The sequence below is a fragment of the Tiliqua scincoides genome, chromosome 3 (assembly GCF_035046505.1).
Source record: "Tiliqua scincoides isolate rTilSci1 chromosome 3, rTilSci1.hap2, whole genome shotgun sequence".
Lineage (NCBI taxonomy): Eukaryota > Metazoa > Chordata > Lepidosauria > Squamata > Scincidae > Tiliqua > Tiliqua scincoides.
Genome location: NC_089823.1, coordinates 230169240 through 230196596, shown reverse-complemented (window position 1 = coordinate 230196596; position 27357 = coordinate 230169240). Strand labels below are relative to the sequence as shown.

The window sequence follows — 27357 nt, the reverse complement described above, 5'->3', positions numbered from 1 at the left end:
CAACTGCATTATATAGCAAAAACTGGGTTTACTTAACTCAAAAACTGATGGATGAGACTGATTGTTCTGAGAGCCAATGAGATGCTGTTATGTACAGATAATACAGCATGGAACCAATAAGGTGTTGATATGAGTCAGCTCTCATTTCCATGTATCATAATACAGTTATCCCTGTTAACCGGGTAAAGAGGCATTTTTTTGAGGGCGCTCCTCTTACATTTAGCAGAGGGAGAAAAATCATCCCTCTTCATCCCAACACAGTGTCTCTAACCAATAAGGGGCACACTTTTATTTACTTAATTAAATTTGATTTTGTCATGGGAAGGCTACAAAATCTTCTTTGACCCCAAGTAGCAGATAGATGCCTTAGCTATGCCACTGGCTGAGGGGGAGGCGGCAGAGCAAGTGGGTGGCAAGCTGAAGGGACTTGAGGAGACAGGTTTCCCCCTGATTTTCACTTTTTTAAAAGCCTGGGCATGATGTAACTTCCAGGTCATCATTCTAAGCTCTGCAGCAGGCTACACGACCGTTAGCTACGTCACTGGTAGCAGAGAATATGTTTTTAATAAAGCAAGCACAGGAGGTATGCAATAGTGGCAGGATATTCTACCAGGTGGCACTGACAAGGAATTCTTATCAAGAGCCAAAGGTGTCATCCTATACTGATAGCCTGCCTGTCTTATTATGATAGCCCCATTTCACCCTTATAGCCAACAGCAGTGTGCTCATGTTTTCTCTCTTTTCTTTTTTGAAGAAACAACAACTGGTAAAGAAAGAGGGAAGAGGCACAATTTTGGGGAGTGAAAATTATTCAGATATTTGTACATTCTATTATGCAGTTGTATAAATGCATCACCTTAAACATTTATATTAGAAAGCACCACAAGCACAAAAAGTGAATCACTCAATTAAAGTAAAATGAAACTTCTAAACTTCTCAGAATTCAGTCACTAAAAAACAATAACCTAAGCTGAAAAAGTTCTGTTCAAGGATTTTATTTTCTGTTTTTATTCTCCCCATCCATTGCCCAATAAGACTCATGCTAAGGAAGAGAACTTCTGCTTATTTCTAAAGAAATGTACATGGACCTGGATTATCTTTGGGTCCTATGAGACCTATTTTCAACTAAGACTTAAGTCAGCATTCGAACAAACAGAATTCCCTCCTTATTTAAGATCTTGGGTAAACTACTGATCATGCTTGAAAAAAATACTAAAAGCCTGAGCCTGCAGCACTAGTAGCTTGCAACCTAGTTCTGCTACATGCAGGGTGCTTCTGCACAGCTCTACACTATAAGCCTCACATACAACAGTACAAAAATTATACAAAAACATGAAAGTCTCAATTTATGCCTTGAAAGACACCAGAAAAGACCCATCAGTCTAAGTGCGGCAAACAATTCCAATTTAAACCTTGCTATGCAGCAAAATGTTAAATGCAGTTAAAGAAAATACATTTTAGTACCACCCATTAACATCCATCAAATTATGAAAAAAATGGCAACATAGCTTCGGTATTTAATCTTCTGCACTCTGATTGATCCCAGTTTTGTTTCTTATGCAAGGCCTCCCTTCCAAGCTCTGAACTGTTAAGAACATTCAACTCTGGCAAGCAGCATTAAATTCCAAACTGTGAAAAATATTACTTACCTTATACTGACTAAGGGGGTGTTTTTCTAGCAAATACTCATCACAACCACATACTTTTAAAATATACTTCCCCTGGTATTCCAATACACAGAGTTTTAATTGTTCCGATGACAGCAACATACTTCGTGTTTTTTTCCTGATTGCTTCAGCAATGACTTGTTCTGGCACATAATCATGGTTTATCTTTAAGGTGTATTTTTGCTTATCATTGTTTGGAGAGACTATTACCCATATCACCACTATTATTTGCCCTGGAACAGAATGAAACTACATCAGGTTATGTTATGGATCATACACAGTTTTCCTAAGAAAGACATTTTTTTTTAAATCTAAAGGAACATTTGTAATGGCTGTCAATGAAATATCAGAAAAATTTAGGCTCTGACCTTGTAAATACCAGGATCCCTTCAGCATAAGGTGCATTCTACTTAAATACTACATATCCCATGGTACACATAAACTCATCTCTTTTGTTCCTGTATCAGTCTATTCTTTATCAAACCATACCTACATGAAACAGAAAAGAGAAAGCCCTGCCCCTTTACCACCACTCCTCAGTACCTCCTAAAATAAATGAAAATGAAAAGATCTAAAACACAACTCTGTGCTTCATTCCAGCTATACATCTTACAGACTAAGCAACATACTACAGATTTAGGTAAACTTTTCACCAAAGAATATTTAAAACATTAGGGCAAAGGGATGATAAGGAACAGAGCCATAGTGTGACCTGGTACAAGAGAATTGTATTTTCCAGAACCAATTCCTTTCAAGGGATCTGAACATAATTATGTGTGCTCCTGTATCCACAGGTATTCTGTTTTGGAAACCCCAGCGGTTTAGTGAAACCGCAGATACAGGCGAATGCTTCCTTCCACCCTCTGCTCCCTTTGCCTCCGGAAGGTCCCCTGAACATAGCAGAGGCCGTGGACATCTACTCAGGCTCAGACAGAGTCCTAGATGTAAAACAAAGTCACTTCCAGTTTCTTCGTGAAACCTGTTCCCCTTGCCTCTGGAGGGGGATCAGATATGGGAGTACCCTGTACTTCATTGGTAATTTATTAAGCGACCCCTAAAGTTACATGAACGCTGAACACCACATTTTAACACTGCTGGAGTATGACATGTCCAGACTTCTAAAAAAGCTTTGTACGAAACAGAATATGCTGAGTGAAGGAAAAGTGCATGGCAAAGCTTCCTGAAAATGTATTCATTTCACTGTTCAAGTAGTTTCCCATTCACCTGACAGTGATCTGGCACATACACTGAATAGCTGCAGCAAGTTTTTTCTTTTACCTTTATCTAGTTTATTGTATATATGCTTTGGCAACTCGGGTGAAGATTCTATGTTTGGAGGACAGACATACAATGCTCTGCTATGGGGTGCATTAGCATCTCGCAGATCTACTGCTTCTTTACAAACATTAAGAATGTTTCTTCTGAAGTCCTGAACTTCTGGATCCTTAACCAGGTCAAATTCACAGACAGGCATGCCAATAGCAAAACCTAAAAAAGAAAGCAAATCATTTTGACAGATTGCCAAAAGAAAGCATTAAATACAGATTCTAGTCTCTTTCCCCACAAAAGCTGACTTGCTGGAGATATTCTGCTTGTCTAGGGTCTTCCTGAGTCAGAGGGACAGCGGTAGGAGTCAACCCAAATTTCAAGTCCAAGCAGCCCAGTTCACCAATTCTTGGCTGTCATGTGAAAGGGATCCTGAAACTTTTGCTTGGCAACATTATCATAGCCACTTTCTATAACACTGGATTTGTCAGGTTAGTGCTTGGTCCCCATCAGGCAACACTGACACAGCAGGATGTCTTAAAAATGTTTTTTTACTATAAACTTTAGAACAGTGCGGTAAATCTTAACATAAATGCTATAGGAGATTTGTTCTTCAGCAGACTTTCCAGATGGTCTTCAGGGAATGCTTCTCATATACCTCAGCCCTTCCCAACCATCTGCTCAGCAGTTTTTCCTCAGAGTCACCATTCCCCACTGTCCCCTGCCACCATAGGGAACAATTCGGAACAAGCCCAATCTCTCCACCCCAAAATACAATCTCTCAATATTGGTTCAAGTCTATGGGTTGTGGCAGCGTAGCTTGTTCTGAGAGCAGTTCAGTGGAACTGAGCTTAGGGAGATCCAAGGCAGTTCTACTGTTGCTTGATTGAGTTAGGTAGGTAAAATTAGTGACTGTCACGGTACAGTGGCATGGAAATCCAGGTCAGGCACAACTACAGTGGTTATTCCAAAAACCTGTAAGACTAAGGAGTAGGGAAATATCTTGTTTGCATTGTTCTTCTCCTTCTCCTCTGCAAAATTATTTCCAATTTCAACTCTTCTGACGTAACAGCATCCTAGACTTTCTAAAACCTTCTGAATGAAAGGGCAAGATTTTCCTTTTCTAGTAAAAAGCTTTTGTTTGTTTAAACTTTTCCACATCATATTTGTACGCAGAATCTCTCAAATTCCTGAACTGACCTTTTGGTACTCTATATCTCATCATTACAGCACAATCCTATGCATGTTCACTCAGAAGTACAGGCCAAATCCTATCCAATTTTTCAGCACAGATGTAGCTGCAATGCAGCCCCGGTTGGCAACCTTCAGTCTTGAAAGACTATGGCAGTGCTATTCAAACTGGAGCGTCGCAACGCTCCAGCCGGTCTCTGCCCCCTTAAGGGGCAGGGGCAGCCTAGAGGCCGGGGAAAGGCAGCGGCGCAATTCCCAGGATCGTGCCGCTCAGGGGGCTGCAGGGGCTTGGGTGCACTTGGGTCCCTTGTTTGTTCTGAATTCTGTTTGTTCGAATGCTGACAAGTCTTGCAACCTTGGGTACACTTCCGCTTTAGCGGGGGCAGGGCGCAATAGCTCCGCATCCACTTTCCCTGCTGCAGGGAGCCCTGCCAGAAGTCGCGCCAGGCTCCCCGCACCCCAGGGAGACTGCAGGAGGCTTGGGTAAGTGCAGCCAAGCCCCTGCAGCCCCGAGCGGCGTGATCCTGGGAATCGCGCCGCTGCCTTCCCCCCGCCACCGCTGCCTCCTCCCCCTGCCCCTGCAAAGACTTACTGGCTCTCAAACTCTCCCAAAGAGTTTGAGAACCACTGGACTATGGTATAAGCCTACAGCAGCCGGTATTCCCATGCGGTCTCCCATCCAAGTACTAACCAGGCCTGACCCTGCTTAGCTTCCGAGATCAGACAAGATCTGGCATGTGCAGGATAACAGTTGCTGCCTCAAGAGGGGAAAAAAAGTTCCCTTGGGGAGACCTCCAATAACTACCTCCCTCCACAGGAAGCAGTGTATGCTCCACTAGCACCGTTGCATCAGCACAAGAAAGATGGTTAGGATTGGGCCCTGCGTCTCATTGTGTTCAATGGGACTCCCATTGAGGCTACACTCTGTCTGGATCCTGACCCTTCCACCGGTAGAATGCGCATTACACTGGCAGATGCTTCCAGACAGGATTGGGTCATTTGTTAGGTAATATAAACAAAGTCCCAGAATGGTTTTATCACTGGAAAATCCAAAATGTACACACAACTTCTGCAAGCCCTGTAACTGTACTTTCATAAGATTTTTGGAGCCTATTTTGGCTACCCTTCAAGGGGAGAACACACTTACGAAATTGTATTGGTTACTTTCCGATTATGACCCATCGGTCACCTATAGCGTGGCGCTGTTTGCCAAAGCTGCCAGAACTATTCGTGCCAACTACCTGGGGGAAATAGTGGTAGATTGTAAAGGAGATTCCTTAATATGATGGGTGTAGGTGCCTTTTGTGCTTGATTTTGACCTCATTTTATCATTGTTTGTATCTTTGATGTATTTTTGGATTTACATGTTTTATCTTATTGTGATGGCTATTAGCTAATACAATAAACAATCTCTGACTTAAAGTAAACTGTACTTTCAACAGTCATCCTAACCTAAATTGTATATATGTCAAGTCACAGATACTACTCATTCAGGCAAAAGAGTTTATAACTAGGGAGCACAAACTGTGCTCTGATAGCTATTTGCAATTTCTGATGTGATGCAATGCCTTTGTTGCATAACCAGATGAGGCGGGGGGCCATCACTCATTTACTGTGACAACAATGCCTTTACCATGTAACATCTGATTATGATTGGATGCGTGGCAATTAACTTTCTTTTGGAAAATTACAAAATCCTTCTTTTACATTTATTTCACATTATACTCCACTCTTCAGGGAGTGGAGTCTTCAGGGTCACTTATAAGTGCTTGTAATAAATAACAAAAAAAAAACCCTCACCAATTTCACGATTCAGAATTTTCTCTTCTCTGTTGCCTACTGGCTCTATGACTTTTAGAAAAGGCTGGAAGAGCCGCAGGTCACATAGTCGCCTTGTTTCATCAAAAAATTCTTCTTTTTCTGCTTCTTGTGTAACACTTACAAAAATGTAAGAGGACTCGTCCTGAAGGAGCTGATAAAGTGGGTATTTTCTAGCTTCTTTAAAGAGTTCATGTTTAATATTTAACAAGGTGGCCTCACGGAGGCATTCTAAAGTTACTATCATACCATTAGGTAGAAGACACTCTACTAAGATTCTTGGTGGCATCAAATGGATGCCCCACAGTTCACCAGATGATGGTCTTGGAGGCATTTTGTTAGTTACCTTCTTTTAGGATTAACAAAAAATGAAATTTATAGATTCCTGCAGGAAAACCTAAAGAAAGAAAGAAATATTTCAGCAGAAAATATTCATTACTCACAACCATTTCTAATTTGTCTGCTCTTTATGCTAATATTCTTCAAACACTTACAGTATTTAAAACAAGAAAACAAAAGATAATGTATTAACTTGTACTCAGAAAGCCAAAAATTCTCTCTCAAAATTAAGAGGCTGCTCCTGAAGATGGTCCAAAAACTTCAGCTTGTACAGAATGGGATGGCAAGGTTCTTTTTCTGTAGCTTGTAAGGCTGATCACATTAGACTGGTTCTTTTTCATCTGCTTTGATTACCAGTATGTCCTGGGCCTAACTCACACTTTTCATGACAGGTTGCCCAGCAATTTTTTTAAAAAGTGAAATGCAAGAAGAGGGAAGAAGAGTGCAAATTGGATTACAGCGGCACACTGGAGGGTACTTTCCTGCAGGTTCTTTCTGCAATTAAAATCATGCCTCTAGTGTTTGCCCTGGGGTGGTGAGCAGAATATGGGAATTTGTGGAGAAATTAGTTGGCAATTTTATTTAAAATATTTATAAACCAGATTTCTATCCCATTTAAGGGGCCACAAAAATGACTTAAAATATACAAAACAGTTTAAAAACAAAACATGAAAGAAAAAAATTAGTGAGGCTAAAAATATATCTATAGAAAATTGAGCAAAATGGAAACATTTTCACTACCATAGGCACTAAGGGCACTAACTTGATCATGTGGGGAGGCCATTCCACAGTCTAGATGCTGCTACAAAAAAGGCCAAATCCTACATCTTCATCAACCAAGCCTTCAGTGACAATGGGACTCATTTGGGATTCATGAGCAGAGCTCATTTTTGCAACTGAATTAGTGAACCCTCTCAAAGCCTGCACTTCACTTAAAACAGGAAACACAAAAGAAGTAATCCTCAAACAGGTGGCCAGAAATTTGATTTAGACTGCCCAGTGCACTTGGATAAAATCTTTGTCAGAGGTTCACCTCTTTCTGGTTATGCTGTCCTCTCCCACGGCTGTCTAACTTCCTCATGTCATATGCAATTTGGCCCTGAGGTATGATAGCTGCATCTCTTTAAAAACCCAGAGGCAAAAAACAAAAACAAATCCCCCACACCTAGAAACAAGTGGGAGCTTTAGATGGAAAAAGGTGGTGATACTCTGCATAGTGCATAATTAATCTGTGGGATCATTGCCACCAGCCTGGATGGATTGAAAAGTCACGGGCAGAATTTTAAAATGGTTTCCTTTTCTGGTTTGTGTGAAAAGGGTTAGAATTTAAGCTACAGATTTCCATCCAAAACCATTTAAGTTAAAAAGTATGGGAAGGGGAAGTTGGTTTGTAATTCTCTCCAAAAGGGTCAGCTGAAAGGGGGAAGAGTTAAGCACCTCCAAAGTGTACATAAGCTCCTAGCCACTTCCATGTGGGGAGCTGGATCTGAAAACACTAAACTATCACTGCAAAATTGCACTGCAAAACTATTTGAGAGAAAGATCGCTATGGAAGTGTCCTTTGTAAATAGACCCAGTTCTGTTTGAGGAGCTGCACTGTCTCTATTTCAACCCTGTACAAAGTTCTGGCTGAGTACCAGGTAACTGAAAGGGAGTGTCCTTAATGATTCCTCAAGCCTTGGAAAGAGTGAGGCCCTAGCAAACTATGGACTAGTGGCAATGGAGAACAATGAGACAGGTCAAGATCTTGGGTCAGGAAGCTAAAAGAGCACCACAAGGGACTGGACAAATTAATGGAAGATAGCCATCTTGACTAACCTTTGACAGACCAACGTGGTACCTCCAGGTTCAACCAGTATACCTATGAATCCCAGATGCAGGGGAAAAATGGTGGGTAAATATTTTGCTGTTCTTTCTTGCTTCTAGGATTCCCAGAGATAATGGGTGAGGCAAAAGGATGCTGGATTAACCCATTTTTGCTGGGCCCACAGGAGTACACATTTGGTCCCTGTTGCATATATGTAAATGGGCAGAAATGGCTTAAACAGGTCTTTAGCTTGATCCAGCAGGAATTATATTCTAAAGCAGCAATTTTCAAACAGTTTGCCATGGCACATTGGTATGCTGCAAATGATCCACACGAGTGCCACAGGATTTGGAGGGGCATCCATTGGTAGGACCACTGGGGGATGTGAGACCCCCACCTGCAATGCCTTGTCAATTGTAAAAAAAAAAAAGGTATGTCTTGACAATTTTACTGCCTTCAAGTGTGCCGTGAGATGAAAAAGGTTAAAAATTGCCATTCTAAAGGAATTCTGCCTAGCAAGATAGTCCTGCACAGCTGAATTCAGAAAACATGTTCATTTTCTATTTGGGGAAGGAGGCAAATTTAGGGATCTCATTTTAGAGCAGTCAAATCAAAATAGCAGCTGGTATTTGGGCTTTTCTTCCTGAGGAAATTGCAAGAGATGGTTTCTGCTTAGAATGCACATACGTTTATTTTGCTGACACATGGAACTACGCCTCCAGTATGTGTTGTTTTTTTTAAAGTGGTAACATAAACACAGCCCTTTTAAACTACACCTGGCAGCCAGAGCTGTTGAACAGAAGGAGATAGTATCAAGTTGGAAAATGGAGGACAGCCTCCAATGCAGTGGCGTAGCTAAGGGGGTAGCAGTTGCACCAAGAAACAAGCTTTAGGGGGGCAACAAGTTAAGCTTGATACTAGTGGCCAAAAGTGTGAAAACCTTGGTAAGGATGAATAATACCATCATGTTATATATTATTGGAAAGGTAATTTAATACAGAATGCAATGAAACTAATGACATTAGAATATCTGTATTCTATTAAAAGTTATGGCCAATTAGCCAGAAAATGAAAACACAACTGCCTTAAGAAACAAAAGCAGACTGCCTTAACTCAAAACTGACCGATGAGACGGATTGTTCTGAGAGCCAATGAGATGTTATTATGATAGTGGTTCTCACACATTTAGCACTGGGACCCACTTTTTAGAATGAGAATCTGTCAGGACCCATCAGAAGTTATATCATGACCGAAGTGAAATTATCAAGCAGGAAAATTTTTAACAATCCTGGGCTACAATCCTACCTACACTTACAGGAGTAACTTCCATTTACTATCATTGTTAAAAGAATATACATAGTAGCTTGTTTAAAGTACAGGTCTGTAACATTTTCCCAAAAGCAATTACATAGAATGGTAGCATCAAATCTAATATATTTATTTTTTATTTTTCACATTTTTATACCACCCTTTCTCCAAACAGCTCAGGGCGGTGTACACAGCTGCTCCCCTCCTTTTGTCCTCACAATAACCCTGTGAGGTAGGTGAGGCTGAGAGAAAGTGACTGGCTCAAGGTCACCCAGGAAGCTTTGTGGCTAAGGGGGGATTTGAACCTGGATCTTCCAGGTCTAAGTCCACCTCCCAAGCCACTACACCACCCTGGCTCTCTTATATTAAAAATAAAATATTGAAGTGAATGGGGACCAACATGAAATTGGCTCATGACCCACCTAGTGGGTTCCAACCCACAGTTTGAGAAACACTGTATTATTATTTAGCATGGAACCAATAAGGTGTTAATATGAGTCAACTCTCATTTCCATGTATTATAATATAGCTACCCCTGCTAAGTGGGTAGAGGCATTTTTTTAAGTGGTATCCCTCATACTTAACAGGGGGAGAATAACCATCCCTCTTCACCTCAGTACAGTGTCTCTAACCAATAAGAGGCAAACTTTTTATTTATTTACTTAATTAAATTTTGTCATGGAGGGGGGCTACAAAATCTTTTTTGACCCCAGGTAGCAGATAGATGCCTTAGATATGCAACTGGCTGGGAGAAGGTAGCAGAGCAAGTGGGTGGTGAGCTGCTGGGGGGAGGAGCCATGTTTTCCCCCCAATTCTCACTTTTTAAAAAGCCCAGGTGTGACATCACTTCCTGGGCATAATTTTGAGCTCCGCATCAGGTTACACAATCATTAGCTACACCACTGCTCCAACGACAGACTGCTGCTTTAGTGAACTGCACAGAGCTACTTCTAAAAATATTTTGCCACTCAAAACACAAATCACTTACCCTTTGATATTGTAGGTGTTCAATAGCTGATAACCAAGAATTATTTTGCCACTCAGGCTGAAGAAAATGTATTGAGAATGTACATAAGTAGTTGGCTAAGTTACTTTGAGGGGACTATAGAATACCTAGTAGTATAATTAAATTCAGAAGTGTGGTAGATTATACAATGACTTTTCAGTCTAATAAGTGCATCACCATATGGACTGTTTCACAGTATGCCAAAATTCACTGACAGAGTTGTATCTTACATGATGCATTAATTAGTGGCATTAAAAACTCTTCAGTGTAGTTACAATGAAACTGCAACTTTAATAATAAGAGAATGCACCTCTCACAACAGGTGTCATAATCTTTTTATATAATTTGAACACACACAAGATGAGATTTTGACAGAAGCTCTCCAAAGGGGGCAACAGCTAAAGGACCCTCGTTATACCAAGCCATTATCTAAACTAGACTGAATGCTGATTTCTTCTAGCAACATACCTATAGCACCAATGAGAATCTAATCAGAGCACACCCGTTTCCTTAGCAAGCAAAAGATAGTGTAAACTGGTCCTAACCCATATTCCAAGCACAAAATACTTCATTGAAATATTGGAATGATGTTTATTCCTTAAAAATATACTAAAGATCAAACTGCAATAAGGAACTGTATTTAAAAACAAGCAGAGTAGCTCTACATTAATATTTGAATACTGCTTTTCAACAAAAAATAATTCAAAAAGCAGTTTACATAGCAAACATTACAGATTTCTAACCACAGTGAAATCAAATATTATTCCTAGATGGTGCCTAAATTAACTTATCCCAACTAAGACAAAGGGCACTGCTGTAACAATCACATGCAAGCTCCAACTTCATTTGTGTTGCCTTTGCTAATGCCTAATATGAACAAGTTGCCATGGCATTAAGATTTCAAAGGATTCCTTAGAACCAGTTCTCAGTTTTAAACCTTATTTCCAATGCTTTAAACTAGGAAGTATTCTATTTCTGAACCCTTGGAAATATTTTCTTTTTGCTATACTGTATTATAGTTAAATGAGTCCTTAGAGAAACACAAATGACATTTTTTAGATTCAGCCTTTTAGTTCTAAGGCAGTGTTTCTCAAACTTGGGTTGTGACCCACTTGGTGGGTTGCAACCTGCTTGCTGGTGGGTTGGAAAACTGAAACGGACAAGCTGGTAACAGATAAGGAAAATGCATGGAGCCCTATGAAAGTACTCGTAAAACACTGGGCGGTTACTTGGGAGTAGATGAATGTCCCTCAGTTCACTGCCAAGGGCAGGCTGAGAGGAATCCAACGCCACCAGAATGGACGCAATCCAAAGAAAGTAGCTCCCCAAAAACAGAAAGCCCCCCCAAAAGTCCCTCCCTCCACATTTATGGATGTATTGAACCCTACTGAAAGTGAAACCAAGCTACACATTCGTGTTTACTTGCAAGTAAGCAAATGTGCCTTGGTGCATGTAGAAGGTCAGGTGAAAGGGAATGCAAAGCCATCAGAATGGTCCTGATGTGATATATATGGAGCTCAACAAATGCTCCAGAAGGCAGCCCACCTACCCCACCATAAAAAGGATAAAACAGAGGATTCAGCTGTTTTCTTTTTTAGTCTTTCAAATCTAGGTGGGTTCTCATAGTTTGCAAATTTAAGAAGTGGGTTCTGGTGGTCTGGGAACCACTGCTTTATTGGAAAGGGTTGCTGTCTTTTCCAGACTCCTCTCCCACCCAGCCCCAGTTGCATCTCATTTCCTCTCATCAATCTGGGGTTTTAATGGTGTTGCGCAGCAGTTTTCAAACTCTCAGGGAGAGTATGAGCCGCTCTAAGTTCTTATGGGGGTGGGGGGGGAAGCAGCGTGAGCGGGGGGGAAGGCTCAGGGGAGCTGCAAGGGCTTGGGTGCACTTACCTGAGCCTCCTGCAGCCTCCTGGGGGTGTGGGGAGCCCTACACGACCTACTGCAGGGCTCCCCGCAGCTTCAGAAGTAAAAGTGGAGCGAACGTGTTCCACTTCTGCTTTAGCATAGGTGGGGCGCGATGGCTCTACTTTCGCTTTCAAAGCAAAAGGTTTCAACCTGCAGACGGTTACACAGGGCTCCCTGCACCCCCAGAAGGTTACAGGAGGTTTGGGTAAGTGCACCCAAGCCCCTGCAGCCCCCGAGTGGTGCAATCCTGGGGAGCACGCCACTACCTCCTGGCTGCCCCCAACCTTTAAGGGGGCAGAGGCAGGGCCCACAGGCTGGGGCATCATGACGCTCCAGTCTGAAAAGCCCTGATGTTGAGGGAAGCTTTGAATTGCATTCTAGCCCAAATAAAAAACATCTTTGATTTAAAACTGATTTTGTCCCAAATCCCACTGAACTGGTTTAAATTGAACTGGGCTCTGGGTAGGGCTGAAAATTTTACTGATTTTTTTTTGGAGTGGGGGTTAGACAGACTACAGAGAGAATTCACTTGGTGAAACTGGGTTGGCTTCCCCATGACATCTCCCCTTAATTATTTGTTTTACTTTAATTCAATATTTTAATATTAATATTTTTAATTAATTTTACTTTGATGTAATATTTTATTTTAATTTATTTATAGTCCGCCTATAAAGGGAAAATAGTGCAATTTCAGTGCTTGCTGCGTTCTCAAGAAAGCACTTTCTGCTTGATGACATAACTTCCAGGTTAATGACATAACTTCCATGAATCCCAGACAGACTGATATTCTGAAAAGTGGATCCCAGTGCAAAAAGTTTAAGAACCACTGCTCTAAGATAAACAACCATTTGCAGGCCTTCTGCCGGTCTGCAGACATGAAGGAGAAGCTGCAGATAAAATGACTCCCACTTACCTGCAAGCTTTTATTCTTTCGGATCAGACAGATCCACAGGGCTCCTGCTTCACATGATGCTTACATTAATGTAAGTTCTCTGATGTCCACATGTTGCACAATACAAAGATGTGGGTCTTTGATATAATCCAGAAACATTGCTATAGTTTTTATGTAGAGCGATTTTGCAACTCTGGGAAGTCATACTGTTTGAATCTTCACTGCAAATAGCTAAATCTATGGTATTCAACATATTTATTACTACAATTAACAGAGTGGACTGAATGTCAAATGTCCAAACAACAGGTCCAACCTGAAGAAGAAAAAAAGATGAAAAATAATCTCAGCAGGTGTGTTACAGGACAAGTTACAGTGTGATAGAAGGACATTTATGTTACAAGTACTTTGGGAACAGAAGGATCCAGGAGGGGAAGGAGAAAAGGTAAGAAATAAGTTTTACTCACAGGAGTGGGCATCAACCTGTTTATACTAATAACTTATAACTTAATGAGAATAATCACAGATTCCCCCCCCATCTATACAGCCTCTACCCTAGAAATAGGTGTTTATTGGGTTGTCACTTGATTAACGATTTTAGTTGATTAACTGTCTAGTGGTTAACCGTTTGTTTGATTTTAAAAAACGTTTATATTGCCAATACTGTACTTCAACACAATTGCCTTTATGAGGAAGCAGAATTAATTGAGATTATTTAGTTGTAAATTAACAGAAGTTACCAAACAAAGCAGGACACCTTTAAAGAAAAATAAAAATCTTAAAAGAAACACATCAAAGCCAAAGTGCTTTCCAGAACAAGCAAATATGTTCTTGAATCTCTGCCCCATAATTAAAAATTGCTGCAACCTATTAATCAAACTGTTCACTGATTTACCCATCAAATCAAAGTTTAAAGCCTTGATGCTTATTCTAATATTCATTCATTCTATTTTTACCCCGCTATTCTCCCCAAGGGGCACCCAAGGCAGCTATCAATTAAAATATATCACAGATAAAAACAAACTATAAAATACACATTAAAAGTCAGTCAGCAGCAAACAGCAGCATAAAAAAGTCATAAAATATTAATTTACTAAAAAGAATGAGTCAGTATGCAGCCATCATACCCCAAGATCTTACAGGGTACCAAAGGCTTTTCAGAATAAAAATGTCTTCAAGCTTCGTCAGAATAATGAGGAAACTGTTCTCAGCTAAAAAGGGAGGGAATTCCATAGTACAGGCATCACCATCAAGATGACCCTATTTCTGGCTGCCATCCCCGACCTCTCTCAATGGTAGCACAACCAAAAGGGTCCTCTCCAATGACCAACAAGAATGGACCATATGAAAAAAGGCAGTGAGTGTCTCATATACACAGCTCCCAAGCCATAAAGGGTTTTAAAGGTCAAAACCAGCACCTTGAATTGGGCCCGGAAACAGTGAACAATATTCTGAACAATAAGCAGGGGGGCTTGGCTGCCCCCTGGAAGCGCTCATTATGAAGACTGATCCTCAATTCTTCCAAGTCCTCCTGAATTCATGATTGGAGGCCTGGTTGCACTGCGGGGCAAAAAATGGCCCTTTAGGAGCCTCAGACACAGCCTTGTTGCAGCATTTGACCCTAAAGTCACCCCCATTTCAACCTAAATTCATTGTGCAAAGTCAGCACCCAGGATCAATAACCCCCTCTTCCTTTTCCTTTCCCACTTTCTCTTCCTTAAGCACAACCAAAAGATGCTGTGCCAGTGTGGAATTGACAACCATTCCTTGTGGGCCATCTTGCAACATATCCTTTTTCTCTAGGAAAGTTGCTGCAGTTCTCTTGCCCAGCTTCCCTCCTTAACCCATTTTTGCCCAGCCCACAGGTGTACACATTTGGTTCCTGTTGCATATACGTAATGTTGGGCAGAAATGACTTAAGTCAGCTATGGCTACTATTTAGCTCCTGGGCTTGCGTCAGGTGTTTTTCTGCCTTTTTATACTCTGTTTTGGAGCAGCAGAATTGTTTGGTTTTGCCATTTGAGCCTCGCAATTCCTGCAATGCGGTGCACTCCACCCAGCAAAAACAGACTGGTAACCATGGTCCTTAGCGCAGCCTTGAAATTGACCCACAAAACTCTATCTTTCCTTGTCTCTCATACAGTCAAACTGACATCAATTTCTTCTTTGCACATAAGCACGTGTATGTATGCACACTTATTCTTAAATGGTTTTAGTAGGCCTGAAACCAGCTTGAGGCTTCTGCATTAGGTAGACACCTGCAACCACCATGTACAGGTCTCAAACAACTGGGCTGCCTTGAAGTGACTGTACAACCGGTTGGGAGAGTTTGTCTGGTGGGAAAGAATAGCTCCTCCCACTACAAGGGGGTGAAGGGATTTTACAGCCCACTGACGGGCTCACTCCTTGCCTGTAGCCCTCAGCTCATATCACAGAGAACCATAATTCAGCCATGGCTTCCTGTTGCAGTCAGAACCATGGGAACCTCTCTTCCCATCTTCCTTTTCTTCTCCAGCTCCTTTCCCTCTCCTTTTCACTACTGTCAAATCCCTAATTTTTCAGGCCTTTGGTAACCTACCCAAATTCCCAGTGTCTTCTCTCCTTGCAATTTTCCCCCTATGTGCTTGTTTGATTATGCAGCCCTTTCCCTTTTAAGGATTTCCTTCTTTCTCCCTTTTCACATAACTGCTTATGTTTAGAGTCTAGCTATGTGAATCGCTAAGAGTCCAATCTTATCCAATTTTTCAGCACCCATGCAGACATGCCAATGGGGCGTGCAGTGCATCCTGCAAAGGGGGCAATCATGGAGGCCTCCTCAAGGTAAAGAACAGCCTAGCTTATTAGATGTGGCTGGGAGACACTGGCAGAATGGACAGGGAGGGCAGTTAATTCATCCTTGGAGGCAAGGGCTGGCAGCATTGAAGCTGGTCATGGTTTAATCCCTCTTACAGACATCACCCTTAGTTCCCATTGTAGTAGATAACTGCTCAGTTTCAAATCAAAACATGAAGCCATTAGGAGTGATCTTCTGGAGGTTTGAAGTAGGCTGTCACCAATATGCAGATGATACCCAGCTCTACATCTGTGTTCAACCAAATTCTGGGGAAGCTGTAGAAGTTCTAGATCAGGGGTGTCCAAACCCCTGGCAGGAGGGTCATATCATCTCTCTGACACTGTGTTGGGGGCCAGGAAAAAAAAAGAATTTACATTTCAAATTTGAATAAAATTTCCATAAGTTTACATAAATGAATATATTAGAGTTGGAACTTATATAAGTTCTATGTAGGGCAGGACTTGTTCAGAAATTGCAATATGCACAATGTTGTGGCCTGTGTGGTCATACTAGGTACACAGCTAACTAGGCAGTTTGACTCTGCCAGATCACTGCTCCTCTGACTCTAGCTTGCTCCTGGGCACGATGTATAGTGCTGATGTTGAACTTTGCAGCAGCAGAATTGTGAAGTTATCCCACTGTTGAGTTAAGACTAGCATCCTTTTTGTTCACCTTCCAACAGGAGCAAAAAAACTTGCTTCCCCATGCTGCCTTCTCTCATAATTTTGGGTTTTTGTCTACTGCTGTGTTATTATTGTGTTTTGGGGCCTTTCTTTGAAAAAGGTGAAATGTAAGTAAATAAATGTATAGATTTCCATCAATTTGCTGACTTCCCCCCCCCCCCAGCTCCTCATTTGCCGTCAGTTAATTCTCAACATTAATGTATGGGTCCAGGAAGGGTTTCTTCCAAGTCAAACCCTGAGAAGATCACAAGACACTTTCCCAAGAGCAAAATTACTTGGCTAAGTGAAACCACTGTCACTGAATGCCAACACTTCAGCCTAGAAATTCCTATCCATAAAGACTGAAGAACAAAATGTTTTCATTCCCTCCATAGACATGTCAGTCGCTATAGAATTCAACACAAGAACTGGCAATGTTGCTAGCCTGCCTGCTTTTGTGACACTCCAAAAGTCTGTTGCATAGTGACAGCACAGAAACTTTCAATCTTGGTGCTTGGGTGCTTTGCCCTTCTGCTACTCCTGCCTGCAACACTGGCAGCATCTTCAAATACTGATAATTTAACACTTTAGGAACTGTCTGTCTTGTCCCTGAACATCTGACTGCATTTAAGAAATGAGGCTCACATGTGCTCTTAATACTTCCAAGACTATTTCAGTGTGCACAAGGCAGTTGAGTATCTCTACCTCCACTGAATTCACAGCAAAATTAAGGGCTGGAGAGCTCAAGCTCCATTAAGTACATTTTGGGGTTGATGCTGTTATTAAAAAAAATGTGTAGCCCCCCCCCCCACATCACAGGGCAGAAGCAGATATACAGGTTGAGACCAATTATTCGCCTAGGTTCTGTTCCAAGCACTCACATGGATTAAAAAAAACTCACTATAGCAAATCAATTTAAAAAATGAAGTTTCTTTGCTCCAGTGATTGAAAGACAGCCTTGCTGACCTTTTGACTCCAAGATAAAAGTCATTAAGAAGGTAATCCATCAGCACTTCACTCAGCCCCTCCCTTCACCAATGCAAAATGATCACCTTTCTTTCACTTGCTGGGGGAAGGGAGGGGTCCGCAGGAGAGAGAAGGATTGATGGATTGTTAGCCTGCTGCCCCCCCTCTCATTAAGGAGGCTGTTGTCAAAGGACTGTTCAGTTTTTAAAACTGATTTTAAAGGGATGCATTTTCCCCCTTCTCCAGGGATCAGTACATTCTTTCTCATTTGCAGGGGCCATTCGTGTTGAGTCAAATCCGTGTATAAAAAATCAATGTATAAATAGGTTGGACCTGTACACTGGATTTTTGTTGTTTCTTTCCATACTGTCATCCTGGGATTACTGAAAGACAAGCAGATAAAAAAGCTTACAAGAAATGCTGCCATAATCAAGGACTACAAAGAAGTAGAGGCAAGATAGTCGCCATAGTAGAAGTTTACAGATTTTCCTCCCACTTGAACCTTCACTAATAAGGTAGTATAAACATCATAGCTTTTTACCGACCCACAAAGCAAATCCACTGAGATAAGTAAGAATGAAACTACAGGTGTGCCCACTTATCCATAGGGGTTCCACTCTGGAACCCCCTGTGCATAGGTGAAGCTGTGGATATGGGTGAAAGCCTGTCCCTACAGTCCTGGGGGCCGCTCCCCTCACCTCTGGAGGGGCCTCCAAGTTCAGTAGAGGGTGAGGACATCTGAAGTCTGTACATCTGTACATTTGAAGTAGTTTTTATATGCCCCACATATGCGCAACTCACATTATGTCTGAACGTCAATTTTAATAAAGCCCAATTCTAACCAACTTTCCAGCACTGATGTAGCCATGCCAAGGCACGCTGCATTTTGCTGGGAGGGGAGGCAGTCCCAAAGGCCTCTGCAAGGTAAGGGAATGTTTACAATGTTTGCAACTCTTGGGGCTGAACTGAGGCTGCACTGGTGCTAGAAAGTTAGGATTGGGCTGTTAGAAGGAAAACACCAGGTTGGGATCACTGTACTTTTCTCATGTAGTTTCCACCTTCTCATGTAGTTCCATCTTTTAACCTGCTGAACAGTTTCTTCCTTGAAATTCTGATTTTTTCCCCCCATTTTGCCCTCAGCTGGACTCCCAAACTGAAGGCAAGCTGTCGGGAAAATGGTGCTGACTGAATATTTGTGGAGACAATTAAGCAGGTGTTTGAGGGCTCAGTATCCAACCCTCCCACTTCCCTGAAAGTGCCCTCTGTCCCATCATTCTCATCACCTTGAGAAATCACATTTGTTAACACAACATTCCATCCAGAAATACCACACAATCCTTTCTAATGCAAAGGATGCAATTCTCAAGGAGAAACTGGATGTGTCTTTCCATGGCAAAATCTGTAATGACTGTTGGCAATAATGCATATGCTTAGAATTTTATGTGCTCACAGGAACACACATACTGCTAGTACAACACCACTAAACTCAAAATCAGGGGTGTCAAACTCATTTCATACAGAGGGCCAAATAGCATTCATGATGCTTGCTGAGGGCTGGAAATGATGTCATTAGGCAGGAAGTTATGTTATTAAACAGGTCATAACCAAAAATAAGCATTTTTTCTCTCACTTAGGAACTCATTAGCTGCAAATGATCAAAGAGAAAATGTGCAAATCTTGATCATATTTCAACATATGGGAGAGCCTAATTTTCATGTTGGTTGCCCTTTCAGCAGCAACACCTCAGCACTGCTCAGTAGCTGATAGCCTGAGGGCCAGGTAAAAAGCTTCCACGGGCCACATCTGGCCCCAAGGCCTTATGTTTGACAACCCTGCTCTAAACAGTAAATGAAGTGTGGTCTGCTAATGTTAAATAATTCAACATTTTGCATATTCAGATATAGGGTACACAAAAACCATCCTGCATTGCTGATAAAGAATGAAGTAATGATCCTGCCCCACACTGTACATTACTTGTCCCATTGGTCTCCCTCCTGCATTCAATAAGTTATGCATGTACATTTTTGTGCAGAGCAGGATTGCCCCCCCCCCCCACACACACTGTAAAACTGTAGACATCTTTAGCCATGCAAAGGCAGATACACACTAAAAGCAAAAATTTCCTCCTCATCAGCTTCTGACATAGAATAAAGATAGCTGCTTGGAGACAAAAGGACCATACCTTGCACAAATGTAAACAACCTATTTGTGCAGAATGTATGCATATCTAGTAGTTTCACAAATATTAAACAATATTCTTTTAAGACACTATCACTGTCAGATTAAGTAATTTTCCTTGCAATGGAACATTCAATAGACAAGTTTTATTATACAGGTTGAGACTCATTATTCTTGTGGGTTCTGTTCTGCACTATAGCAAATCAATTTAAAAAACAAAGTTTCTTTGCTCCAGTGATTTAAAAACAGCCTTGCTGACCTTTGTGATGTAAGATAAGAGTCATTAAGAAGACAATCCATCAATCAGTCCTCCTCCACGTGCTTAGAAAAGAGCTTCATTCAGCCCCTCCCTTCAGCAATGCAAAGTGATCACCTTTCTTTCACCTGCTCAGGGGGAAGGGAGGGGTCCGTTGGAGAGAGGAGGACTGATGGATTGTCAACCAGCTGCCCCCCACCTCTCATTAAGAAGGCTATTGTTAAAGAACTGTTCAGTTTTTTAAACTGATTTTAAAGGGATGCATTTTTCCCCTTCTCCAGGGATCAGCACATTCCTTCTCATCTGCAGTGGCCATTTGTGTTGAATCAAATCCGTGTATAAAAAAATCCATGTATAAATAGGCTGGACCTGTATGAGAATCTACAACAATACAGTCTACAACAGAACAGTACAGTTCTCTTTATACACAAATTCACTATCTGCGAATTCACTTATCTGCAAGGGGCAGAACTGCCACCTACCTCTCATTATGTGTGACTTTTGTTCTCGTTACCTGTGAATACTGTGCCAGTGCACCTGGGGTGGGGGTCGGGTTTGGTGCAGCTATGAGGTGATGTGAGAGAAGTTCCAGGATGATGAGGAAAAGGGACAGTTGCATCCTCATGAGCAGAAGACAACACCAGTGCCATGCAGGGGGAAGAGGAAAAGATGCCTACATGGTGTACAGGGAGGGGATTGCAGTAATCACGGATAACAAAAAAAGTTGTCTGGACTGGGTCAATTTTCTGCATCAAACAGGCATTGGTATTGCCCTGTGGAGAACCACTGGGCACATTTGTGTCCTCTTAGAGACTTGTCTCACCATCTTGGGTACTATCTCTGGAACTCCAGCTGAACCCTCACAACCCTGGTGATGAGGAGAGACAGATGGATGAGAGGTCTCTGGAAGGCTGAGGGCTGCTCTGGAGCTGGGACAAGCCCAGGGAAGGTGCTAAAAGACAGGTGGAGGAGGAGGATGGGTGAAGCAACCCCCTCCGCATTGCTGAACTCTGAGGCCTTGTTGGGCCAGCAACCTTCAACAAACTGAGGAATAGCCAACATGGAGGAGGAAGCAACAGATGTTGATGAGACCTTGCTATCACACAGCCCCATAGACTTCAAGATTCAGGTTCATAAAGTTCATGGAGTGTATGGTAAAGAGGGTCCCCTGGAATCTAATCCCATTTCTCCTACAAGCTCAATGATTCAGTATTCACTAGGTTTTCCAGGAACCTAACCCTAGCGGATAACAAGAACTGATATTTATGGAAATCACTTTAGTGATTTCAGGTGTTCAGGTGTGTATGCTATAATGTTGAATATTTATAAAGTTACTCTTCTAGACTTACTCTTCTTGTTGTTTTAACAATATACAATTTACATTAGTTACAAGTCAATATGCATTAGAGTAATGTGTAGGTTGGCAAGTCAACAATGCTAACCTACAAATTACTAGCCGTTCACTGCTCCCCAGAAAAGTGGTTGCATTAACTAGGCAGAGTTGAGATACAACTTTTCTGCTTGACAGCTATAAACGGTTTGCTTCAAACAAATATGCTTACAAAAGCATGCTTTGTAAAATACAAACCATGCTTATGAAACAGCATTAAAGAGATTTCTTTATCCTATTTACAGTCACGCTACTGGTTTCTGAGCTCTGCAACAATGTCCACAAAGAATAACTCATCTGGAATTATGCAATTTATTTTTTAGATCTCATGGGAACTCAAGGATATAATTTAACACCAGGAAGCTGTTGTGACTTTGAGTTATGTATAAATACTGTCACTAAAAAGACTGGTCTTTGGACAGAGAATTGTGAGGACGGCATTTACTTTTTTAAATACACTACATAAAACATGTCAACATTTAACTACAAGAGGCAGTTTCCCCAACTATAAAGACATAATTATTATTTCAGTCTCCTCCTAGATCAGAACAGTGAATACCATCCTACCTCAACAATGCATTTAGAAAGATAGCATGGAGTACCTTTCTACCACACCAACATGATGAAAACCATGCAGGTTGCTTGAATAAACACACACACTCCAAACGGCAAGGAAAGGGTGGTGGCTGAAAACAGTATTGCCAATAAACAACCAAAACCCTTATTTCTGAATATTTCTTCCACCCTCTTTGAGCAGGAAGACATGTAAACATAACCCAGATTACCAAGGAAACAGTGGGAGTGGCAAGGCAACAATCTTATTCATTCATACCAAGCAGCTCTTGTAGAGGAGGCACTGGGTGGAAACACAGAAGGAGAAGAGGCAGGGGGATGCGGAGAAAAAGGGAGGCAGCACAAAAACAGGATATGAGAAAGGAAAAGGAAGGAGAGGAGAGATGAGAATGAGCCCATAGGTAGGAGCAATCCCATAATGTGTAGCAGGGAAGGATAATATCCTGTAAAAAGAGCCGGAAAAATGTGGACATAAGCCCAACAGTCTAAAAGACAGTAAGAAATGAAAGTGAAGAAAGCCTAAGCTTGTGTGTAGGTAATAGTAGCACTTAACAGAATTTTGTAGCACCTTAAGAGACATGAGCTGAAACCTATACATGCTTACTGAAGAGAGTCAGTACCACTGAACTCAGTGGAACTCACTTTGGAATAAATGTGCCTAGGAAATGGGCTATAAGACTACAGTGCTCAGCACAATCACCTTCAAGTAAGCCCCTTGAGATTTACTTCTAAGTAAACATGCAAAGGATTGAACTGAAACACATTTACTGGGAAAAGATCTTTAGTGGAGCATGATCTGAAGGAACTAGGCTTCGGTCATTTTTAAAGATGCAAAAGGATTGCTGGATTTTTTTTTCCTGGAACACAACACAACACTTTCTGGAAGAAGACAGTAATAGCAAAATGGGCTTTCCTACTGCAGTTTTTATACTGTAAAAGTGTGCACTGATAGGTAAGATCACCACACAGACTGCAAAGATAGAAAAGGCAATGAGGAAGGAATCTCATACATAAAGGGAGGCATAAAGGAGGGATAATAGTTTCATACATAAAAGACTGAAAATAGTTTCATACATACACAGACTGAAAAGACAGAAAAGGCAGTGAGGAAGGAATCTCATACATAAAGGGAGGGCATAAAGGAGGGATAATAGTTTCAGGTGCAGGAATGAAACAGGAGCACAAGAGGATCAGAGAAGGTCCCCTCTGTCACAGAGCACGCTGCAGACAGGCAGTAGGTTAAAACAAGGGAATAAAAAACTTGGCAGGAAAAGTCCATAGAAGAGCACTTGATGTATGAAAAGGTGTGTGCATGTGTTTTTGTGCCATGGTGGTAAATACCTATTATTTCAGGATGTGCAGAGGAAAGGCAAGCGTGGGCGCAGGGTGGTGATAAGAGAGTCGGAGGTTGCAATCCTGTAAACCAGTGGTCTTCAACCGTTTTTGTGCCACACTCCCAATAAACCAGACCGAGGTCCTGCCAGCTTAAAACTTGCCCCAGAGTCACAAGCTCCAGGATTGACCATCCAAAAGTAAAATTCCTGACAAGAATTTTATCTGATAGAGCTTATAACAAAGGGAAACTTTATACTTATGTCTTAAATGGAAAGCTACTTTATCTGGTGAAGTCTGGTTCTGACCCTCATACAAATAAAGGTGCTGATAATAGAAGCACTTTAAGCATCTGCGGTTCTTCCATGTGATACATGCATAATACTGGGGACCCCAAAGTCAATCAATGGCACCACCTCCCAGGATCCTATTCAACCATCCCCAACCCTGTCACCACACTCCTTGACCCATAATGCTCATTAGTGAAAGCTGTTTTCGCACTATTGCTAAGAACCTATTTGAAGTACAACTGAAAGTAACTAGCGATGAAATCATTGCCAGTTACTTCTGGATGGGGAGGCCAGATGTGATGTGACAAACACTAGTAAGAGGCTTGGAGGTGGGCGGAAGAGCATGCTTTGGAGCCTCCTGCTACTGTTTGTTGTGTTGTATTCCTGGTCTTGATGCCAGACAGCAGGAGTCCAGGGGGTCCCCTGAGTACCACCAAACACCAACTCAGGTACCACAGAGAGAGAGAGAGAGAGAGAGAGAGAGAGACTGGGGACCCTGCAGTCAATCCCGCATCCCCTTCGAGGACCATATTCACCCACCCTAACCCCATAAGGCTCTCCCAGCACTGTTCACTGTTACCAGATAACCTTACTAGAGAGGGCAATAAATGTGACCATGAAGCCTGGCACTAGCGAAAGCTGTTTTAGCACCACTGCTAAGAACCTGAGCAGGACTGGGGCACCATCTCCTGGCACCTGAAGAGGCACACCAGATGCCTCCTCTTTCCCTAATGGGACTCTACAGTCGAGTCCTATGCATGTCTACTACTGGCTTACTCTCAGTTCAGTGTGGGACTATAGCCTCAGGAAATAATCTGAGGTATGTCTGTATCTCTTCTCAGAAGTAAGTCCCACTCTAGTAAACATGACTTACTCCTGAGTCACTGGGAACTGCAGCCTTAGAGCTCAATCCTATGCATGTCTACTCAGAAGTGTCCAATGGAGCATACTACCAGGAAAGTGGGTATAGGACTGCTGCCAGACAGCACAAATGTATGCCTGTCTACTCAGAAGTAAGTCCCACTGTGACCCATGGGGCTTACTCCTAGGAAAGTGGGCATAGGATTGCAGCCTTAGAGCCCAAGCCTATGCATATCTACTCAGAAGAAAGTTCCATTCTAGTCAATTGGGTTTCCTCCCAAGAAAGTGTGGATAGGATTCTAGTCTGACAGCCCCATCCTATGCATGTCTACTCAGAAGTAAGTCCCACTGTGTCCAATGGGGCTTACTCTCAGGAAAGTGTGGATCGGATTGCAGCTTCAGAGCCCAACCCTATGCCTGCCTACTCAGAAGTAAGTCCCACTGTGCCCAATGGGACTTCCTCCCAGGAAAGTGTGGCCAGGACGCTTACCTGGGAGCAGGAGCCAGTCCCTCTGCGCTGCCACCGATCCACAGACGCTCCAGAGGGAGCGAGCCCCCCACGGGAGAGGGCCCGGGGGCCCGGCGAGCGAGGCCCAGCGGGGATGGCGGGGGGGGGAGCGCAGACGCCCGAGGAGGCTCCTCCGCTCCCCTCCCCGTCCGCGGCCGGAGCCCCTCAGTCAGTGAGGCGGGCCACCCGCCTCCCTCAGCCTCCCGCGGCCCGGAGCGAAGGCGCAGGAATGGGGCTGCTCAGCCTCACCGCCGGACCCTGAGGGCTCGAGCCTCGCACGCCCCGTCCCTCGGAAGTGCGCCCCCGCCACCCCGTCCGTCGGGCGCGCGCCCGCCGCCGCTCGCCCCCTCCGCGTTTGACAGGCGGGGCGCGCGCGCGCACTCCCTTCCCCTCAGCTGACGGAGCCCCGCTGAGGAGCTCGCACGCGCACGCGCAGGAACCCCCACGAGCGACGGTTGGCGCCCCCTCCCTCTGCGCCCAGCGGACAGGCAAAAACAAAACAGGAAGCCAAGCCGTGTGACCCGGATGTGGACGGAAGGACAGAAGGCAAACAAAAGCCCAAACTACAAAGACGCCGCTCCGACTGCGCATGCGGCATCTTGACTGGAGGGGAAAGGGGCGTGGTTTCACGCAGCGCATGCGCACTGTGATTCTCATGCCAGCAACAGTAGCATCACGTGGTTGGCTGCTCCTAAGTTTGTTGTCTTGCTGGCAGCTGAAGCTGAACCCCCCTGTGCAGGGAGACGTGTTGAAGCGTTCAGAACCCAACCCTATGCGTGTCTACTCAGAAGTAAGCCCATTATAGTCAATGGGGCTTACTCCCAGGTAAGTGTGGATAGGATTGCAGCCTAACAGCCCAAGCCTATCCACAATTTCCTGGGAGTAAGCCTCATTGACTCTAATGGGACTTACTTCTCAGTAGACATTCATAGGATTGGGCTGTAAGGCTGCTCACCTATCCATACTTTCCTGGGAGTAAGTCTCATTGAACACAATGGGACTTACTTCTAAGTAGACATGCATAGGATTGGGCTATCGGCATTTCTGGTCCTTTCCAGAAATGGATTCACTTGCCTGGGGATGAAAGGCTGCATCTGTTAAATGTCAGCCTGTCATGCACCTCTTATGGGGGTCCTGCCAGACAATAGGTGCTCCCCACAGTTGGAAACCTATCCTGTCACCAATATCTTTAATATACGTCTGTACAGTATTTCTCACAGAGAATGCAATCCTATACACGTGGTTCTCAAACCTTTTAGCATCAGGACCCACTTTTTAGAACAACAATCTCTCCAGTGGAAGTGATGTCATTAAGCTGGAGGTAATGTCACAGCCAGAAGTGACATCATCAAGCAGGAAAAATTTTAATACCCCCCTACAATAAAATCAAATTTAATTAATGCGCCTTGGGTGCCCTTGGGGAGAAAGGCAGAATATAAATGAATAAATAAATAAATAAATAAATAAGGGTGCAATCCTAACCCCTTATGTCAGTGCTTTCCAGCACTGGCATAGCGGTGCCAATGGGACGTGTGCTGCATCCTGCAGTTGGTTGTCACTCACAGAGGCCTCCTCAAAGTAAGGGAATGTTTGTTCCCTTACCTCAGAGCTGCATTGCCCTTAGGTCAGTGCTGGAAAGCACTGTCATAAGGGGTTAGGATTGCTCCCTAAGTAAATTAAAAGTTTACAATACAATACTTATACTTATTTATTTTTAAAAAAACAAAAAACTACTTGCAAATAAAGAGGAAACCACCACCCCCAACCCTCCCAAGCAGTTACTGATCTGTTTAAAAGCCATTTCTACCCAACATTACATATACGCAACAGGGATCAAATGGGTACACCTATGAGCTGGCCAGAAATGAGTTAAAAACAATTCCTAAAACATCGCAAAAGCTGCAATCCTATTCACATATACCTGGGAGTAAGCCCCATTGACTATTGTTGTTAAAAGCATATACTTTTAAAGCATATACAAGTAGCTTGTTCAGATCAAGTACAGAACTGCAATATTTCCCACAGACCATGGTAACATCAATAATATATTAAAAACAAAATGCACTTTGAAATGAATGGGGATCTGCCTGAAATTCACTTGCAACCCACCTAGTGAGTCCTGACATCACTGAGTTCCATGAGATTGAGTTAAAATGCTTAGGATCAGGCTATGTTTATAACTTCACAGAGCTAAATTCTGTGCATATCAGTGGAATTTACTTCATAGGAAATTCATTGAGGGTTGGATTATAAACTTGAGTTTATGTAAGGTTAATCAAGGATAAGGTGGCCACCTGACTGAGGCCCTG

General features: G+C 42.7%; 1 protein-coding gene across 3 annotated transcripts in view; it reads right to left on the bottom strand.

Annotated features, from left to right (window-relative positions):
* Positions 1-25443, bottom strand: part of PIK3CA (phosphatidylinositol-4,5-bisphosphate 3-kinase catalytic subunit alpha) — a 55900-nt gene extending 30457 nt beyond the window's left edge. For 2 of the 3 annotated variants that reach the window (XM_066618890.1, XM_066618892.1), the window contains exons 1-5: positions 25031-25443; positions 13224-13515; positions 5925-6339; positions 2946-3155; positions 1650-1900 (exon numbers count right to left, since the gene is read on the bottom strand). In XM_066618890.1, the coding sequence (XP_066474987.1) occupies positions 1650-1900; positions 2946-3155; positions 5925-6276 (813 nt within the window). In that variant the 5' untranslated portion in view covers positions 6277-6339; positions 13224-13515; positions 25031-25443. Of the gene's footprint in view, positions 1-1649; positions 1901-2945; positions 3156-5924; positions 6340-8099; positions 8183-13223; positions 13516-25030 lie in introns of those variants that run through there. The other variant, XM_066618891.1, reaches the window with a different exon arrangement.
* Between the last annotated feature and the right edge of the window lie 1914 nt (positions 25444-27357).